The sequence below is a fragment of the Struthio camelus genome, chromosome 9, assembly GCF_040807025.1.
Source record: "Struthio camelus isolate bStrCam1 chromosome 9, bStrCam1.hap1, whole genome shotgun sequence".
Taxonomy (NCBI): domain Eukaryota; kingdom Metazoa; phylum Chordata; class Aves; order Struthioniformes; family Struthionidae; genus Struthio; species Struthio camelus.
Genome location: NC_090950.1, coordinates 8,578,354 through 8,599,884, shown reverse-complemented (window position 1 = coordinate 8,599,884; position 21,531 = coordinate 8,578,354). Strand labels below are relative to the sequence as shown.

At 40.9% G+C, this 21,531-nt stretch overlaps 1 protein-coding gene across 1 annotated transcript in view; it reads left to right on the top strand.

Annotated features, from left to right (window-relative positions):
- Positions 1–21,531, top strand: part of LOC104143560 (glypican-5) — a 397,244-nt gene that overhangs the window by 136,862 nt on the left and 238,851 nt on the right. The window contains exons 5-6 of the mRNA XM_009674126.2: positions 3,969–4,028; positions 5,846–5,971. Of these exons, the coding sequence (XP_009672421.2) occupies positions 3,969–4,028; positions 5,846–5,971 (186 nt within the window). The remainder of the gene's footprint in view (positions 1–3,968; positions 4,029–5,845; positions 5,972–21,531) is intronic.

Genomic DNA, 21,531 nt, shown 5'->3' with positions numbered 1-21,531 from the left:
CTGGAGTTTCTTTCACTTTTCCCCATATAGCTCCTGGATTGGTTTTCTGTAAATTTTAAGTGGGGAAGGAAGGATATCTTTGCAATGCTGCTTATGATACATGAGGAAATTTCAGAGCTAACTGACCATAAAATCACAATGACGTGTTTCTGGCTAACATGCTGTTCTCAGTGACACCAATATAAATCTGGAAACAGCTTCAGCAAAGTGAGTAGAACTGTGCTGGGCTTATGCATCTAGCCAAGACTAGTGTGGCTCTAATTTACCCAGGGAGTCCATGTGCATTTCTGTGTTGGATGGATGTGTAAACAGACAGTGATACTCAAATTTACATAGCCTAGATTCTGGTGTCGGAGTTGAGAACATGAGATTTTTCTCCACTTCTCTTTTAATTCTCATCTAGCCTTATATGAACGCAACAAACTCTTTTTAAAAAAAAATGAAAACAATAACAGCAAGCTTTTTTTGAGTGATAACAATATTCTTACCCCAGTTCTTTATAACTGATAACCAAAACACAACAGTTTGTGCTACAGCTTATAGCTAATCAGTTTTCACCATGCAAATGGAATAGCATAGAAAATGGCATTAAGGAAATTAATTTCATAAATAAAGCAGTCATAATTCAACCAGTAGTTGTAATACCATTAACAAAATCTGCTTTTAAAAACTCAGAGCTCTAGGCCTGTGTTCTGTATAACTCCTTGGCCTCACTGGAACGTACTGCTTGACAATGAAAAAGGTAGAATTACAGCCTATTAAGTAGTAATCTATTAACCAAATGCACATAGATGTGTTTGGCACTACAGCACTTCATTGTCACCTGAAGATCTGCTCCGTAGCCTCTACAACCATCTAAAATTATTTGAATGTTAACCTTTTAAAATGTAAGACCCTCAAATGCGAAAGAAAGTCTAATAAAACTGATTTACTGTAAATTAATGTTGCCCAAAATTAGTCTGCACACTGAAAATTAAATTATCCAAAACATCATCTAAACTAAGTCCATCCTTACATAATTAGTATCAAGCCTTACTGAAATGCAGTGTTGATAGGTATTGTGGAGAGCCCAGGCTCCAAGAATTAATGAGGGAGCCATAATTTGTAAGTGGAGAATATTTTTAAATTTTCCACAGCTTGCTATAAAACACATGGCATGAAGCTTATACTTTGCTTTTTGGAAACAATTGTGTAACAGTAAATAGAGTGAAATACATAGTGATTGACTACTGTTGTTCATCATCTATCATTTAATCACATATGATATCAATAAAAAGTAATTTTAGGTAATACAATTTTATAGTGGATGGGCGAAAGGATTGCTGCAGCAAGTTGTGTAAAATGCTCTTAGAGTGACAGATAACTGCTACAGGGGACCTAGATTATGGGAGTAATTACAGGAATCTTTTTTGGCGCCATTCCTTCTGGCGATTTAAAAAGTGAAGGGCAGTGACCTCAGCTGTCCATCAGTTTAGGTTCTAGGTCACGCAGGGAGACTTTTGCTGGCCTGACTGGGTCCCATTCTGTTGCTTTGTGTAGCAGACATCTCTCCAACCCACTCTTAATTCAAGTGAGACATGGAACATGACTTCTGTGTTTTGGAATATCAAAAGAAAAAGAAAGAAAAGGAATAAGTCAGCAGTCTCCAAGTAAATGAAGAAGCTGTGGCTCATTCCTGTAAGTTTGGCAGGATATTTCCAAGCTCAAAGAGAAGAGCCAGTGTGGGTTAGCACACTTTTAGGAAAAAACACAATAAAATGATGTCTCATCTCTTCTGTCATCCTTACTTAATGATGTCCTTGAACATCTAGTGTGAAACAGTTCAGCTGTAAGTGCATATTTATGTTGTAAATGTGCTACCTCTTTGCAAGACCAGTTACAAAATCAGGACATAACTTATTCGTCAGCTCTTTTTCCGAAGAGTCTGAGAACAACTGGTTTCAGCTTTTCAATGGAGCTCAGGTTGTTCATGCATTTGAAAACCAGAATGTAAAATTACATCCCCCATTAGAGGGATGTCAACACTCCCTCTTAAGGCGCTCTCAGCCTCTGGTGTTCTGCACAGTTTAATCCTGCGTGGTCCCTGAATTTATGTAGCAACTGTATCCTCTTTTGCGGTAGTTAAATCCTTTTCTGCTCCTCTTACTCTCACGGGTTCCTGTGAGATTTCTCATCTTTATTTTCTTCCACATTGCATTCCTACATGTTTTTTGCAGTGCACCACTAAGTGTCAGGGACAGTGATGTAAGAAGCTGAAATGTAAATAAATGCTGTGTGGTATTAGTAAACCTTTTCCTCTGAGGGTGCTGAGATGTATAGATCTGTTTTTTTGGTTTTTTTTTTTGTTTTTGTTTTATTACACAATAGGATTCGGGTGTTAACTGAAATTGGCAGGATTGCTGTTTAGTCATTTTTTAATGTGCAGGTTACTATAACATATAGTAGAGATGACAAAATTGAAGACACATGATGGTACAGGGAATGTACATGATATGTACAGAATTTCAGTCAGTAAATTGGAACGTTATTGCTGAGTTCAGCATGAAGTACTTCTTTGGTCAGGATCAGTGCTCCTGGCAAAATACCTGTCTCTAGCATGTCTGCTGCATGCGATATTTCAAACCACTAAACATAGACCGGATACAAATCTGTATAGAGAAATATGTTATGTTTAACAAAGAAATATAACGTGGTATTTAGTTGCTGATTGGAGGAGGCAGGTTTTGAAATGATATTTTGTTGAGATTTCTGTGTTGTTCTGTGGTCTTACAGGTCTTTTATGCTTCTTAAAATAAACAACTTTGAGATTCTTCAGAAAGGTTTGAAATCAGGTCCATCTATTTTATTTCATATTAACTACCTATTGTATCAGGTCTCACATAGTTTTATTAAAATTCAAATATTAAAGTGCTAGTATAGAATAGATTATTAATGCCAGATGCAAATTAACTTACTGTGGAAAAGAATCAAACATTTCTGCCTAACTGGCCAAGGCAGAAGTTTCAGCTGATCCAGGTTTGCCTTGTCACTGCTGCAGTGGTGGTGAGCGACACTCACCTGATGATCACTGCAAGCCCACCCTCTCCTGGGGCCATCCTTGGCCTTCAGCTCCCAGTATTTCGGATGGCGAAACCATCATCCATTGGGTATCGTCAGAGCTGCTCAAGAGGAAGCTTACTCTTTTCAGTAAGATACACAAATACGAGTGTAAGAAAGAACAGAACGTGGTATCAAATCACGTAACTGTAACGTCGTATCAGGATGCTAATGCTGAATACAATATTTAATACTAAATTAGGATACTGGTGCCACAAAATGGATTTGCGGTAAATAGTAACTATTGTAGATGGCTCAAATTAGGAGTTTTGCTCAAATATAACCTTAGATGCTATTCATCCTGCTTTGCAAGGGTCTTTTTCTTTCAGTGGTACTTTCTGACCAGAAGTGAACAGCAAAAAATATCTATATTCACATTATTTATTAAGAAACCAAAAATTGCTCATTACACCAAAAAATGAATGCTGCTCATTTGTATCCCCCTTCCCATGGTGTTCATTCTAAACCCTTTCCCATTGTTTTCTTGCATAGCTGCATATATATTCAGTTCTTCCATTTGATATCAGTTATGGTAAACTTTAAGTCCACTGAATTTATTTTTAGCTTTTGCCTATGTGTGCTGCATTTGTAATTATACCTTATTTGAAAATGATTGGGGAAAGCAAAATTTCTGTGTTTTTGTGTTGCGTTAACATTTTTAATTGCATCTGTGCTTCAGAAAAATCACATGACAATTTTCCTCATTTGTTTTCTTGTATTATCCTATGCATGTGCTTGATGACCTTTCTTTCAAATAATTTTTACTTTTCTCTTTTGTTTCTCATTTCTTTCCGTCATTTACCTGAATTCCTGCTTCTCCCCTACTCCCCAACCTCTCCTGATTGATGCTTATTCTCCCCGGCCTATTCCAGTTCTCTGCCTCTGAAAGCTTCAAAGAATGACAAATCAAGAAGTTTGAAAAAAATCTCTCGGTAAGAATGAAAACAAGGTGACATATTTTGTTGTCTCTAGAGTTAGCTCGTCTCTACTGTAAGTTGCTGTTTCAGCTCTAATCCAGGAACTGACGTACTTTTGACTACTGCTTTTATACTGTGGGACATTGGGAAACTGTACATTTCTACCTAGCATGTTTAGTTTTATTCTGATGAAGAGTAAATATTTTCACTGGAGAAGATGAAGAGTTGGGCAGAGAATTCTGCATTTGCTAAGATACTAATTTGAAACGTCAAAGCCCAACTCGGCTAAAAATATAGAGGAGTTTAAGCTTCTTGGAGTGAGCTGAGCAAGATAAGTTTAGACTTTATTAAAAGAGTGATCTTTTTCTTTCTCAAGGAAAACTGCATTTTAGAAGACTTTAAATCTTGAGTATCTGTGTCACCTTTGTGTAATCAGTACTCTCAGGCTGTTCTGTCAGGTAGGTAGCGACTGGGCTGAGCTTTATAAATACTTAGAGGTTATATTCATTACTGAGTAGTCCGGGGTTGCAGTTCATGCTTCCTCCTTGTAAGCCCAGAAATGCTACTTGTTTCTCTTAAAAGGAGAGCTTTTCTGCTGTGTTAGGGGAAGTTAATTCCCTAGAACCATGTGATGCCTACCTTATCTAGTGCAGGATTTTATCGCATGTCAGATAAATGGGCCAGTTTAACATTTCCATGAAAGTATAAAGACAGCTGGACCACTGCCTTTACCTTGTAGGGGTTGTATACCTAACAGTGGACTTTGTTGTTTAAAGCACCTGTTGTTCCCCAAATAAGAATAAATCCTGACTGTTCCTGTGCCAAGCTCTATGCAGCTGTATCCCCAAGCACGGCTTCAGTGCAGTGTCCTCTTACAGCCTGTCAGACAGAAGCATTAGAAACCAGAATGAGTCCTGTGGCCTTTCAGAATGGGCTATTGAGGGACTTTCTGGGGCAAGCAGCTCCTTGATAGCCCCATTTATGCCAAATAGGAGCTTCCAGAGCTGTGGAAATAGGATAATTTCTCATTGCACAGTGCTCTTGATTGAGTACTAAATTAACACTGTTTTGTTACTGTTTATTTTTCTGGCTCCCTCAACCAGATATAGGTATAACCAGATTATAGAGAGGCAGCAAGTTGCCTGCAAGAAGGCATTTTTCCATGCATGCAACATCAGAAATGGGCTGTTTGTACTGGCCAGGAGTTTTGGTTATTCTCCAAAGCAACAGGCGCAGCCTGTTCTTACAGACTTGAAGAGAGGGAAATTTCTTTGTGATATCAGTGTGACAGGGATAGCGCTGATGGGGAGGAAGTAACCCCAGCACATCCCAAGGAGATGGCTTTCTGTACTGCTGCTGCTTGCTTGGGGTACTTAATGGTGGATTGCAGGTTTTGTGATGGAATGCTAGCTTTAGGAAGCCTTTTTCACCTAGGACAGTGTTGACAGTATTCTTGTTTCATCTGATGTGCTCAGGGAAGGGAGAAATACTCACTTCTAGTAACAGGAAAAAAAAATCTCCTTTTAATGATGTTGCTTTCTCATTATTTTTATCTGTTTATACAGAGACAGGTGTAGACTTTTTTCAAATTTTGAGAGGTGTGTTAATATGATTTGTTAAAAGCACCCTTTGAACATGATTATGTGTATTAACACTGGACTAAGTAAGACTGGATGATACTTAGGAGTGAAAAAATGGAGACTAACTGGGTTGACTTTTAATTTCTGTAAGAGTTCTCAACTCTGACTGTAGCTGAGGGTTAAGTTGACAGGGGGACTTAAACCAGAAGTTTACCATCCTGTTGTTAAATGTGTGTTCTTCCTGCATTGCAGAGACTTCATCAACTACATGAAGCGATCCCGAACCTTTTATGCCTCTATAGCAGAAAGGCTGTGTGATGGAGACCTGGTGATGAGAGACAGCTCAACTTGCTGGAATGGAGAGGATGTCGTAGAAAGGTAAAGTTAAGAGTAAAAGTTTTCCCTGGAGGTGAAAAATGAGATTTCATATCCTCCTGAAGGTTCATAAGTATTCTGAGATGTTATTGTCATCATCAAATTTCACATTCATAGGGAACTTTATGCCTAATTGAGCAAGGGTTTTGCTAACATATCAGGTTATTTAATGTAGAGGTTTAGGCATCTGTATTAAATATAGTGGTATATTTTCTTGAAAGACTGTTTTGAAGAGTCCCTTTCTGTGGGTATCCTCTGTGGCTCAGTAGCTCCCTGACTGCCTGGGCATTCCTTCCAGGCTGGTGTTCATAGGTTTGTTAGTGCAGAGCTGGGCATCCTGTTTGGCTGTTATTAGAAAATACGCAACTCTTTCTGCAAAGGTGTTAGAAGAATAGAGTAGCTGGACTGTTACGTATTTAAAGGATTTCCATGCCACTTCCTTTTGATATTTCTAACGTAGCACTTTGAATAACGACAGCTTTTGGAATTGTCCAGCATCCTTGTGAAAGTGTGCTTTGTGGGAGTTCTTACAAATGACAATTAATAAATACACTGTTCAGGGTGCATATAGCAGCTAGGAGCTCTGTCAGGTGAAAAGATTTTTCTAGTTTGTTAGGTACGGTTTTTTCTCTGTATTTTATCACAGTCTTTCCTGTCACCCTGTAGAGTCCAAACTGTAAAATACACTTGAACCTTCCCCGAGCTACTCTTTTTGCCGTCATTTCTCTTACTGTCTATAACATGAGGCAGCATTGCCCTGAGGAGAAAGAGAGGTATTCGGAATATAACTGTCTGCTACTATCACTGTCACAGTATACGTCAGGTTTTATAGTGTGAGCTGGTTGGAAGCTTGCCACTGAATGCTTTTGAAAAATGTCTTTTTGTTGAAATAAAGACATTCCATGGGACTTCTTGGCTTTCATGATATTTCATTTTGAAGTGTATTTTATGGTCTGTAGTATTTGTAAGAGATAAAGTTCTAGCGTTCCATTTTCATCAAGATAGTAGCTTTGAAACAATTTTTGAAATTTTTTTTAGGAAATTGTGAAATAATTCCAACTTGGAATGAAGAAAGATGCAGAATTATAGGCTGTCCCATTAAAAGGACAACTCCGCTTAGAGTTCTAGCGTAAATAACTTCAGGTTAATTATGTCTGAGGTGTTCAGGAGTTAATACATCTAACACATTCAAAGATAACTTGAAAGTTTAATATTTTAGTGGGCATTGGCATTACAGTTAATTGTAGAAGCATGAATTTGATGCTCTGGACAGCAGTGCCGTTTTCTAAATATTAATATATTAAACTTGTAATAATACTAAAGTATTCATCGTAGTAGAGACCAGGGCCAGCTGTAGATAAATGCAGGAGGAACTTGTGACATGGAATGACTAGGCAATAAAATGGCATATGAAATTCAACGCAGACAAATATAAAGTGATTTGCTGGGGAAGAACGTTCCACCTGTTAGGTACAGAACGATAGGCTCCTAGACGGCTGTTCCTGCTCAGGAGCATCAACTGCGTGCAGTTCTGCTGTCCCCCAATCTCAGAGAGACAGCACAAGTGCAAATAACCAGAGGAGAGCGACAAGGAGGATCGAGGGCATGAAATGGGTCCTGTATGAAGGGCAAACTCTTCAGCTTGCCATAGGAAAGATAGAGGGGGAATATGATAGAAGCCTATAAAATCCTGTATCATGGAGATGCTCAATAGGAATTAATTCTTCACTGTCTCTTTCAGTATAAGGGACATTGTCTTAAATTCACAGATAACAGAGTGAAAACAAAAGAATATATTTCCTCACATAACTTTTGTTTAAGTTGCAGCAGTGCTTGTCACAGCCATTTGCCACATGCACCTTGCCCCTCCTTGCTTTGGATGTTAAAACTGAAAAAGAATCTAGGCATTCATGAGAGAATTTTAGTTCATAGAGGAGCAAATTGTAAAATGAATGTCTGTGCAGATAAAAGGCAACCAGTCTGCTTTTCTAGAGTAGAAGGAATTCAGTGCTGCATCCAAGCCTTCTTTCTTTAAAAGAGCTGTGACATGCCAATAGAGGGGCATCTGGGATTCTTTTGGATTTCAGGATTAGTTGCGCTGAACTCGAGAGATCATCATTTGTCAAGTATGAGACTGTATTAGAAATAAGAGGTTATAACAAAGCTAAGAGTATAATAAAGCGAGAAATAGAACTGAAAATATACATACATATCAGAGCTCTACAGTTAAATCATGGGGGCATGGTACAGCGACCGCTCTCACCCTTTATGGGCCACCCTTCCCATAGAGCTTTCCCCAGCTTCTCCTCACCAAGCTGTTAACCTCAGGGGAGTCCCCGCTGATGGGTGGGCCCTCGGGTCCCCAGGCCAGCTGAGGGTGAGTGGGAGTCCACAACATAGGTGTATGGCTCACTCTTTTATAGCCAGTCAAAACCACGCTAGCCCACAGTTGTACACAAGCTGTATGGCTCTAGTCAATAGCAGTGTGCATATCAAGAGATAACCTACTGCTCAGTTGATAATAAAATGCCTGTTAACAGGTCATTCTGTGGGGAATTCCACAGCACCTAGATGTTTATGTTGTGAGTCTAGGGTGTCACTTCGCCTTTGTTAAGACTTGTCAATCATGGGGTCGTTGGAGGGTGCGCCCCTGGGCTACAGCAACCCCTCAGTGTGGTGACTCTGGCTGTAGTGCACCTGGGGTTTATTATCTCCTGGGGAGCACCCTAGGGCAAAGCCCTTTTCTATGAGCTGCGCCATCCAGAGTCCCGTGCTTGCCTGAGTGGCACCTGACAAGAGCTGAGGCAAAATGTTAGACTAAATGGCAGACTCGTGCAATACAGTGCCCGAGGACTTTCGCCAAAGCACATCTGCAGATTTTCCATTGATATCAGGTTTGCTTCCACGTGCAAAACCTGGATTCTCCTTCAGAAACTTTTTTTTTTAATGTTGGCTTTTTGTGAAGTTTTGGCTGCAGTAGAGTGGCCTTATCAGAGACTGCTCTTTTTCTGCTATAGGAGAGGAGAAAGGAAATGTGATCTCATGGCACACTTTAGGATCGTGTCTGGATACAACAGAGTGGATTAATTCTGATTCAGAAAAAGCACCTTAATGGAACAGTGGGTTGTGAGTACTATATTGAAGTTAGATAATCATTTATTCTTTCTGTCTGCCTACTTATCTATCTTGCAACTTCTATTTCAAGAGAGATGAAGCAATCGTAAATACTGAATAAACGGGAAGTAAGCTGTACACAGAAGAATTAAAACGCTGTGAGTGTAGTTGGTGTTCATTATCGCTAGTGTAGTTGGCTCAGCCAACCTTTGGTCCCTGGGTACATTCACCCCTTCCTTCCCACATGTCTGCCATTACTTCTCAGAAGAGGGCTGATTGCAATCTGAAAACCAAAACTGCTGGAGCTTCAAGTCTGGAGTGTGAAAGTTGCTCCGGGGCATGTTCAGCAGCAACCACAGCACTTTCCTTTAGATGTTAGCAGCAGCTGTTTCCTTATATGTCAGCTGGACTTCATGACTGGGATCCTGAAGCAAAGGAGATGTCACAGCATTGCTGTGCGTCCCAAGAACTTTGCTGGAAGGGGCATTCTCAGGGCAGCCCCTAGGAACATTCCCCACTTCTTATCACAAAAATGGACATATGCCTTTAGCATGAGCATTCCAAAGACATTCCCATCACATAACACTACTGTGTTGGGATCTCAGGATTTTTGAAACTCACGAGATCTGCTGCTAACTCATGTTAGAGCAAAGCTTATTGTGTGGGGGGATGGTCCCGTGGGTGTGTATGTTCTGTGCTGCTCCTACATAAAATGTTGCAGTTTTATAAGTTGAAATTTTGAGGTTGGCACATGCTAGTAAGAACTGTAAGATTGCTGCTACCATTTCAAATCTTTTCCTTTTAAGGAATGAGCCCTTGTAGTTACTTTGATATATTCTAAAATGTACATTTTCTCTATTGTGACAAGCAAGCTAAAAATAGCTTGAGTCTTATACTAGGAAAGCGTGAATTGGTAAGCAGGAAGAAAATTAAGTGACTGCCTTTGTTAGTGGTGGTAGATGCTTGCAGTCTCTGTAATAAAGCCACTTCCACTTAGGTGCTGAAATACGCTTTTTAGGCTGTGTCTCCACTACTAAGTGGTGTGGCACAATAGGCACAAGTTTGCAGAGTGAAACAGATGGTGCTGATAACCAAACGCCCACGCTCTCTGCAGTTCGGAGGTTTTACTTTGGACTACCTCTAGTCTGGTTTTGTGGAGGACCGTTGGCATTCTTGGAGTGCATGCATCCTTAGTTTCATTGAAAAATAACCTGGCTCTAAGACTGTTCTGCAGTATAAAGCAAAGGGTGGTAAATGGGGACTGTCAGGGGTTTGACCGAAAAGTGAATCCCTGCTCAGAACTAACATGCTAGTATAGACACACCTGGTGGGCACCTGGACACCTGCATTTGAAATTTGGGGTCCAAAACCGTAAGTGCTCCAAGTAGCAGGAACTTAGAGGCTGCAATTGGCATGTATGTTTAAAGAAGCTGCTTAAACAAGTTATAAAATCTTTTACTAAAGTTAGCCTATGGTGACAGTTTTGGCAGTACGCTGCCCCTAGTAGTGGGTTTGGGCAGTGCTTCAGAGCTGTCAGGCCAGGCTGGCTTGCAGGCTTCCTGCTTTCTGAAGAATTCAGCAGAAATTTCTGTCCCCAGAACTGAGCTAGCCTGACTCTGCAAGATTCATGAGCCCTAGGGAGATCAGAGGAGGTAGTGATGTGGCTGCAGGTGGGAACTTGAATCCAAGCTCATGGCTGCATTTGAAGCTATATTTTCCATTTACAGAAAAAAACCTGTTAGAACTATGTCAACCTTCAGGTAAGTCTGCTTAGCAAAAAGGAAAGTTTTCAGAAATTTGGCAGAGTAGTTGTTCCTTAGAAGGTGCAAATCCAAATCATGACCAACGTGTTCATGTGGCTCTTTCTAAGCAAAGGGTCATGAGGTTTCTAGGTCAGTGAGACCTTTACAAGTTATAATAGCACAATAAGTGTGTAGTTTCTTTTAGGAATTACTGCTATTTGACACAAAACTGTGGAACAGAGTAGAAGTATCTGTAGCTTGAAGAGGAATAAGGAAGGGATGTTACTTTTTTGTTCGCTTGCTAGCTTGCCTTTTCTTTAGTGCTAGGATTACTAGCTACTCTTCTTCAAGTCCCCTTCCCCATCCTCTTCCCTTTCCCCTTCCGAGGAAGAGGAGATCAGTCAACAGGAGTTGATGGAAGTCAGTAGTGGCAGAATACTTTTTAAAGCTGCGTGAAAGGAGGAATAGATTTACTACCTGGCGCATACTGATATTTTTTTAAAGATTTGAAAAATCTAAGAGGATTCTGTTTCTCATTGTATTTTTAATAGTATTAAGTCAACTGCTAGTTTATTAAAGCTCTAACGGGCTTTGGTGGAGCGCATGTCCGGAGAAGTGGACAGCAGCTGTAATGGTTATTGTTGCCTAGTGATCTATACTAGGTTTGTGAAATGACTTGTTGAAGTCATGGAGAAACAGGAGATTGTGTCAAGAAGAAATGAACGTTACTGGGATTTCTTCTGGTGTGCCACAATTACCAGAACGTTTCCAAAGTAAATAAAATGCTGCCTTAAATCCAGATGGCTATCTAGAGTTTCATTGTGCTCTGACTAGGTCTTCCAAAAAGATTTTGAAACTATTATTTCAGTGCTAAATCTGATATGTTGGGCCGCTCTTTCCCCCTTTGAAATGAAGGGATGTGTTCTTGTAAGAACAGAATTGGAAAATTCATGTCTTAAATATCAATGCTTTGCTTCAGATGAAAATGTCCATTACATTAATGGCATTTCAATAAGAGATTTCTATTAAAAATTTTCACTGTTAGCACCCAAATTTAAGGCTGTTTATGAAATCTTTGACTCACCACAGAAAGAGCAAGATAGTGATGATATTTGTTTAGATACTAAATTAGAGGACAAATAAACCTGAAAAGGTTATTCTTTCAGGTTTTTGCATCTACTTATTTGAAACAACTCCATTTTGAACACTGCGAGCCAGCTGTTTCTGTTGGTGGCTGCTTAATGCTGTCGCAAAACTATGTTGTCGTAGTTTTTGTGGACAACATTTAAAAAGTAAGACTGTAGGAGTTTGATTTCTCACAATCCTTTTGAAAAAAGCAGTGTTCCATAGTTCCACTCTTTTCTTTCAGACAAGAAACGGAAGTACAGAAATACAGTTAGAAGTGCAAATAAATTGGGTTCTGGTGAGTTTGAGGCATGCTATTTCTTCCATGGTTTTCTTACCTGCTCTGCAGCCCGTTGTCCCAGTTCTGGGTAATCCCATTTTTCAAAATTAAAAAGCAACGGCAAATTCTCTCCCTGTTGCTGAAAATCCACAGCTTTAGGAGAACTTATGAATTTATTACCATAGGCAAAATATTTTAAAATATGGAAAACAGTGGAAAAGGAGAGGAAGAGTGGAAAATTTCTCCTTCTTGTTCTTAGGGATCTTCTTTCCCCATCTGTAGCAAGTAAAATGTTTTCTGACAGACTACTGATTGCCCAGTCAGATTCACCTTGGACTGCTGTTGTTACTTTTACTTTTTATTGCTCTGTTTACTCTTAACTGAAGATTTGTTCATGTGTATACTATCTATGACCAGGTATTGGGTCTAGTATTATAAATTAACAGTTGTAATAATGCTTTAAACCACTGTAATATTTGTTGTTATTTTTCTGTCTGTTTATCCTTTCTTCATCTGTCAGGCTCAACAGAAACAGCTGTTGAGCTCTAAATATTTCTAAGTTGGAACCTATTTATAAAAGATTAAATCAGAAGAGCAAATTTAGCATTTTTAGGAGGGGAAAAAAAGAGTTTGTGCAAATGTCTCTAGGGAGTTTCATGTTTGTTGCCTCTCAATTTCAAGAGGAAATTTCCTGCCTTTGCAGATGAAATCTAGCTTCTTATTGCTGGTTAGCTTGATCTGAAATAGTCTTACGGATTTGTCCATCAGTGCTGCTAGGATGATTCTGCAGATCAGACTCAGCTTTGCATTACAAGGTACAGATTGCACTCTCATGTTGGATGCCTCTCCTCACGGGCAGGTGGGTGGATTTTATCTAGAATGGGTTTCTGTGAATGTGCCTGACCTTGCCATCGATATTTCGTTAAAATGTTTGAGCCAGGTTAAAATCCCCATTCTCGTTGCTCCAGCTCTACTTCGGCATTGTAGTGCCATGAGGAGTTAGAAGGCAGTGAAGACATGTTGGTATCACTGAGATCTGCAGCTTTGACATGTGATATCCCTGATTTCTAGGGGTAGGGGCTGTTCAGGTCGGAGTTCACCTCCTCGTGAAATTTGAGATGCAACGTTTTGGGGTTAAAAAAATTGCAACTAAAAATGGCTTTTAAAACAGATTATTGGGACGAGCAGGAGGTTTTGTAACACCCAGTAGGACACCACATCATCTTTCGGTCCTTCTCTCCTTCTGCCCCTTAGTTGTTTTTCTTGGAATTTTGCATCAAGTGGAGGGATTAGGAGACACCTGTCCACAGGCTTGGACAAATCATGTCATGGGTTGTTATGTTTTCAGGGCCTGTGCAAGCTGGCTGAGAAAGGAAGTGTTAAATCACAGTGACTTCCTTTTCTCAAAAATTTTCCTTTAGAGACTTTCAGTTTTTATGAGTTTAGCGCTTTTCTTGTCCCTTCTCTCATTTCCTTAGGCTCTAGCAAGCAGCCATCTGGATATGGAAAACAGAGATAATCATTTAGCCTTAGCATACTTTAAAAGTATTTAGCTTCTGTTATTCTTGCGCCATTGATGCAAACAATATGGTAAGCTGCAAAATGCCGTGTCTTTTTTTATACAGTCTTTTGCATTTTTTAGGATATTTTCCAGGACTTTTTTTTTTTTTTGAGTACCGTTGAATAAATCAAATACACTGTATCGGAAGTGAGTATTTAAGACAAAAATGTGCTTAAGCTTACCTTCAGAATGGTGATGAACTCTGGCATGCTTTGAATGGCATATTATGCATTCTTTCATGAAGACTTGTGAGGGAAGAATGGATCACAGTTTTCTTTGCCATGCAAGCAAGTAAATGTTAATAAAGCCCCTAATGACCTCCTGCACAACTCCAAGCAGCCATAGGGTGGAGAGATGGCAACAGTTTCTAGCTACTTCTCATCATGCCCAAAATCATTGGGTGGCCAGGGAACCCCAGTTTAGTGACTTTCTGCTTGACAGATAACAGTAGCAAGTAAGTTGTACAGGGGGTCAAGATCAAGTTGCTCTATAAGAAGACTTGAGGCTCCAGGTTTTGTCAGAGGACAGGCTGTGACAGATCATGGTGCAGAACAGGAGCAGTTGGAGAGGTCTTGGCATTTTCTGGTCTAAGATGGTGCAGTGTTTGTGCGGTTACATTTCAAACCCTTTATTTTAGTAACTGAAACCTACAAAATATAGACAGCTGGCCCCAGGCGGGTTATGCTGAGCGCTTGGAACAGTTAAGGTGAGTATGGAAAACAAAGATGAAGATCACTCAATGTTCTCCTTATTCAGGCCAAATTTAGGTCTGCCGTTAGCCAGCTGTCTAGGTGACTAAAGTATTCTGGTGAACTCGGGCTTGAGACACAGGTTTGAATTTGCCCCAAGTTCTTTTAATGCCTCTCTCGTAGAGTAAACAGTGACTTTGCTGAGAATATTCAAGTGTGTAATTTGTATGTTTTTAAGATTCTGTTAATCATAGGCTTGTACATTATTTGAGGATAGACTGTGATAAATTGATATTGGTAAAGCTTGTTCTTCTGTGTAAGGGAGCAAAAACTGTGTGCCTCGATCTCGATTTGGGCTAGTGAAAAGAGTATTACCATCCTCTGGGCCACTTCATTTGGGGGGCGGGTGGGGGGGGGACGTGGAATACGAGTGTGCTACCTGAATTTGATCTCTTCCCTGCTTATGAAGGCAAATGAGTTAATAAGCAGCAAAGGACAACACTGAGACCTGTAGTTTCCCTTTCCCTTTTTTCAAATATGAAAATAAGTCCTGTGTTTTTGGTCACTGAAAATTAGATATTTTCTGGGAGTAAAGACAGCAGGATTTCATCTATAAACTGTTTACCTTTCCTGATACAAACATTCATATTTTATTTGCTCTTTGGAGCAAAAACGTGTTCGCATGAGATTCTAACAGTTCAGCTGAAGCTGTCCAATCTGACTCTGTAGGCCACAGAATATGAAGGAGAGAGGAAGAATTGTAGGGAAGACAATCACGTTATGTACACAGGGGACATTTAGAGGTCAGAAGTGTATAAAAAGAGGTAAGGGAATGAAAGTAGTATTTAGTCCAGAGATGCTGGAAAGAAATCAGCTGCAGAGGTCTGAAGTGTCTGAAGTAATCCCTGCTGCAGTATGCTGCACTAGAGCTTCCACCATCAGGCAGCAAAGGCCAGTTTTCTGTCAGCAGCAACACTGCAGACACAGAGGGCTTATTGACTTCAGTGGAATTAGTCTGAATTTATGCTTGATTGCTGAGAAGAGAGCTTCTAGAATTAATGCTTTAGGAGTAGTTATGAAGAAGAATGGAAAAGCCATGTGTAACTGTCCCGTGCTTTACTTAGGAGCATTTTGCAAATTAGGGTACAATCTCATGAATGAAAAATAGTTATCATTGGACTCATAGAATCATTCAGCTAGGAATGGATCTCAGGAGGTCTTGCTCAGAGCAGGTCAACTATAAGATCAGACCAGGTTGCTCAGGGCTTCCTCTAGGCTGGCCTTGAAAACCTCCCAAGGTGGAGGCTGCACAACTACTTTTGAGCAGCCTACACTACTGCCTGACTGTCCTCAGGGTGAAAAAGTTGTCCCTTATATCCAGTCAGAACCTCTCTTGTTTCAAATTTTGTCAGTTGTCTGTCATCCTCCCACCATGCGCCACAGAGTGTTTACTTGAAACTTGTGAAGGTCATACTGACGACAAACTAACAAAAAAAGTGCCATTGCTTGGTCAGTTCTCTTAGTAGTTGTCAGATACACTGGGAGAGGCAGCAACCTGCATTGTATTCCATTTTTACATGATGAGAGACTTCACTGATGCTAGAAATGACCGATAATATCTTAAACCCAGAACGTTTTGCATACTATGAGATTAGAACTGTTTCTTACCCTGTAGTACTTAGCTAAAGTATTTGTGATATAAATAGTGCTACCACAAATGACTGTACTAGTTTTTAAAAGACACTCAGAAAGCCAAGTCTATTTAACTAAGAAATTGGTAGTTTCAAAGTCATAGGAATATGAGGAAATAAATGTCTGAATAAGGAGATAATATTTGCCCTTTCCTTTTCTAGTAGGAACAAATTCAGTTTCCGTTCATTTTTTGACAGGATTTCTTAAAAAGACATTGGGTAATTTTAAGTCATGACCAGAAAATATGATCCAAATGCGTCTCTAACATATTTTGAATATGAAGCTACTCCACTGCATTTCCCCAGTACAAGCAAAGAGAAAAATAATTTGTTAACACTGGATGTTTTTTATATACACATATATTTATACCCATCCCATATCAAGTGATTTCCTATGAAAAGGAAGCACACAACTTCAACTAACAAGCCATGTTCAGTCTGCCAGAGTTATTAAAATGCTATGTAATGCCTAATTGCTTTTCCTCTGCAAGATCACAGAGGCCAACATAATAAGCTGATATTAACTGGAGGAATTACGTATTTCATGCCAAAAAGGATGTCATTGAAACATCTCCCAGAGCGTTATGGGAATACACATACGCAGAAAGGAATGTCTTCTGTGGTGGTTTGAGATTAGTCCATGTCAGATCCTGTGGTTAGATCGCTCTTCTGCTGCTACTTCTGATTCTGTAAAAATCATAAACTGTTGCATCTTTAGTCACAGCTTTCTAACAATGTAGAAACATGTTATAATGCCCTTAAATAGTTAGCAGAAAACTCCTTAATCCATGTTTGTTTGACAGTCTTATTCTGACTAAAACATGGAGTAAGGAAAGAAAACTGAAATTTTATAGGAAAAGTATTTCCTACTTGTAAAATTGTACCTAATGAATTTCAACACTATAAATGCTATTTAAACAACTGGACAGCAGGAAAGGGAGGTTTTCCCCAATGCTGTTTCATATCAGACTTCTCCAACTGTTGATATTCCTTTGATAGTTTCCCATCTGCCGCAGTGTTTATTTTTCTCCACAAATTGGGAAGATATATTTGCTTCTTCAGTTGAGGGGCACTTCTAATATTGCACAGGACTAAGCTGTTGGACGCAGGCTTAGACCCTTGTTTTTGTACAGCTAAGAAGATAGCTGCTTGTTATGCTTTTGGGACCATCTGCAATGCTGTGTTAAAGAACCAGGATGCATAGCTGGAAAGTAAGTAATCATGAGATACCTTAACTCAAGTACATCCCATAGCTACTTGTGAATAGGGTGCCTCCACTGCTGGATTAGAGCTGTGAAGATGAGAAAGAGTATGTTCCACAGTTGTTTTACTATAAAAGGAGGCCTGATACCTCTTGGGTTACACAGAGGACTTTGAGAAATGAAAGAGCGCCCCCGAGGAACCTTTTAGAACTCTGACGCTGAGGCCCGCGTGTGTGCTTTGTGAGTGTGGATATTGCTGTGTGAGTATGCGTAAAGTATGGGTATGAGCAACAGCACCCTGCAGTACGGGCTGGATTGAAGCCATATGCTGCAAACAGATACAGTTTTATACGCTGCATATATGTGTAACCTTTCTCCTTGCACTATAAAAGACTTTTACAAGCATACATAATTAATTTTAGTGGCAAGTCCTCCCTCCTTCCCTCCTTCGCTGTGTAAGCCAGCCACTAGAGGAAGCAACTCTTGCACACATGCCCGTATGGATCTGCACCATTATATTACAGTTTCTTTCTGTGGAGCTTCAGTGCATTTATTTAAGGATTTTCTGTTAAGTAACAGAATCTTGACTAAATCAGGAAGGAATTATTTGCTCCTCTGCTGTATGACTTCTGAGAATTAATGGTTGGGTTTGCAAACATGAACCAAGTTTCCAGTGTTGGGGAAAGATTTATTAGTTTGGTCAAAAACCTAAGAAATCTTATATGTTTCTGACCAGAAATCATACTTCCTCTTGAGGCTTCCCATTAGGAATGTAGACTTAGTCCCTTCCCTCATCACCACAAATGTTAATAAAGGCCAAGGCATGTATTCACAAGGAAAAAGTACATTGAAAAATATGCGATGATATACACTGATATTTTTCAATGATATCCATTGAAAAAGAATATAAAGTCAATGATGTTTGTATAGGATAGCTGTATCATGAGTAGCTGTGACAGGTCATTTGGCTGGATGCAATCTGCACTAATCTCTTTACTGTGAACTGGTAAGTATATATACTTAAAAGGAGAGAAAAGAATTAGGAGCAGAACATATAGGAAGATGAATTAATAAAAGATGATGTTGAAGATTTTGACAAGTATTACTGCAGAGGGATATGCTCCAAGATCTATACTGGTTTCTTCTGAGCTCACCATGCAAATTCTGAACTTCAGTGAAGTTTAGATTTTTAGGCAGGTTTTTAGAACTGTTGCAAGTATTGTGTATTGAGCTCTTAAAAAACCAACCAAACAAAAAAAAACCCTTGGTTACAAATATCAGAGAGGGCCACCGGCAGCTGAACGCTCCTGAAAAGCTAGTCCTAACCTCTGACCTTATTTGATCTGGTCTTTATTAGGGAAAAATATACCTAAAAATTATATTTTGGTGTCATTGTTTATTTCTTTATGTAAAGGGTTTCTTCCTTCATCAGCCTTAGCCTTTACTGCAGTTGTGTTACTATAGTTTTCTTCCTCAAGATCTGTGATGGAAATGGTATGGTTCAGGGGCGTATGTGCATTTGGAGTCTCTTTGCCTTGAGGACGGTCTAGGGATATAGATGATGGGCAGACTGAGAGCTTATGGGTAAGGATTAAGGGGCAGGCTAGTATGGGTGCCACTGTTGTGGGTGTTTGCTCTAGGCCGCCTGCTCAGGACAAGTAGTAGATGAGGCTTTCTACAGATAGCTGGAAGTTGGCCCTTGTGGGGGACCTTAACCACCTTTAACCACTGATATCTGCTGGAGGGACAGTAATCCAGGAGGTTCCTGGAGAGCATCAGTGGCAGAGGTGATAGAGGAGCCAACGAGGAGATGTACTCTGCTGGACCTCTTTTTTACAAACAAGGAAAGGCTGACTGGGAATGTGAAGGTCGGGAGCAACCTTGGCTGCAGCAACCACAAGATAGCGGATTTCAGGATCCTCAGAGGAAGGAGCAGGGCAAAAAGCAAGATCACAACCTCTGGACTTCAGGAGAACAGCCTTGGGTCTCTTCAGGGGATCTACCTTTAAGAATTCTATGGGATAGAGTCCTAGAGGGAAGAGGGGTCCAAGAAAGCTGGTTGATGTTCAAGGATTACCTCCTCAGGTTCAAGAATGGTCTATCACAAGGAGCTCCTGGAAAAACTCAAACAGAAGAAGGAAGTACATGGAAGGTGGAAGCAGGGACAGGTAACCTGGGAGCAATACAGGGATGTTTTCACAGTATGAAGGGATGGGGCTAGGAAGGCCGATGCCCATCTGGGATTTAATCTGGTGAGGGATGTCAAGGACAACAAGAAGGGCCTCTATAAATATATCAATAACAAAATGAAGACCGGGGAAATGTGGGCCCACTGCTGAATGGGCAGGGGCCCTACTGGCAAAGGACGCAGAAAAGGCTGAGATATTGAACAGCTTCTTTGCCTCAGTCTTTACTGATTGCGACTGGCCCTCAGGAATCCATGGGCCTTGAGATCAGGGAGAAAGTCTGGAGACAGGAAGACTTTCCCTTGGTGGAGGAGAATCGGATTAGGGATCACTTAAGCAAACTGGGCCTACACAAGTCCGTGGGCCCTGATGGGATACACCCATGAGTGCCGAGGGAGCTGACTGATGTCATTGCAAGGCCACACTCCATCATTTTTGAAAGATCACGGTGATCTGGAGAGATGCTTGAGGACTGGAAGAAAGCAGATGTCGCCCTAGTCTTCAAAAAGGGTATGAAGAAGGACCCAGGGAACTACAGGCCTGTCAGTCTGACCTCAGTGCCTGGGAAGGTAATGGAACAGCTCAATCTGGATACCAGTTTCAAGCACCTGAAGAACAAGAAGGTGATGAGTAGTCAGCAGGGATTCACCAAGGGGAAATCATGCTTAACCAACCTAATAGCCTTCTATGATGAAATGACTAGCTGGGTAGATGAGAGGAGAGCAGTGGATGTTGTCTGCCTTGACTTAGTAAAGCTTTTGACATTGTCTTCCAAAACATCTTCGTAGGCAAACTGATGAAGCATGGACTGGATGAGCAGACAACAAGGTGGATTGAAAACTGGCTGAGCTCAGAAGGTTGTAATCAATGGTGCAAAGTCTAGCTGGGGATCTATAGCTGGTAGTACTGCAGGGTCAACACTGGGTCCAATCCTGTTCAACTTATTCATCAGTGACCTGGATGAAGGGATAGAGTGTGCCCTCAGCAAGTTTGCTGATGATACAAACTGGGAAAAGTGGCTGGCACGCCAGGGGGCTGTGCTGCCATTCAGATGGACCTCAACAGCTTGGAGAGCTGGGCAGAGAGGAACCTCATGAAGTTCAACAAAGGGAAGTGCAAAGTCCTGCACCTGGGGAGGAATAACTCCTTGTACCTGTACAGGCTGGGGGCTGACCAGCTGGAAAGCAGCTCAGCAGAGTAGGTCTTGGGAGTCCTGGTGGACAACAAGTTGACTATGAGCCAGCAATGTGCCCTTGTAGACAAGAAGGCCAGTTGGTATCCTGGGCTGCATTAGATGGAGCGTTGCCAGCAGGTGGAGGGAGGTGATCCTGCCCCTCTCCTCAGCCCTGGTGAGGCCTCACCTTGGAGTACTGTGCCCAGTTCTGGGCTCCCCGGTACAAGAGAGAGAAAGAACTGCTGGAGCAAGTCCGGCAAAGGGCTACTAGGATGATGAAGGGATAGAGCCTCTCTCATATGAGGAAAGGCTGCGAGAGCTGGGACTCTTCAGCTTGGAGAAGAGAAGACTTGGGGGGGGGGGGGTCTTATCAATGCGTATAAATATCTGAAGGGAGGATGTAAAGAGTACATGGCCAGACTCTTCTCCGTGGTGCCCAGTGGTAGGCCAAGAGGCAGTGGGCACAAACTGGCACACAGGAAATTCTGCCTGAACATGAGGAAAAACTTCTTTTTTTCCTGGAAAAAGAGGACTGGAAAAGAGGACATGAGGACTGGAACAGGTTCTCCAGAGAAGTTGTGGAGTCTCTGTCCTTGGAGATATTGAAAAGGGTCCTGGGCAGCCTGCTCTAGGAGAGCCTGATTGAACAGGGGGGTTGAGCTCGATGTTCTCTGAAGGTCCCTTCCAGCCTCAGCCATTCTGTGATTTTTGTGACATCTGTATTTGGCTTGCAGCCAAGAAACTAGCATGTCAAGGACAGATGGGATTGATACAGTGTTTAGGGACAGAACAGTAATGA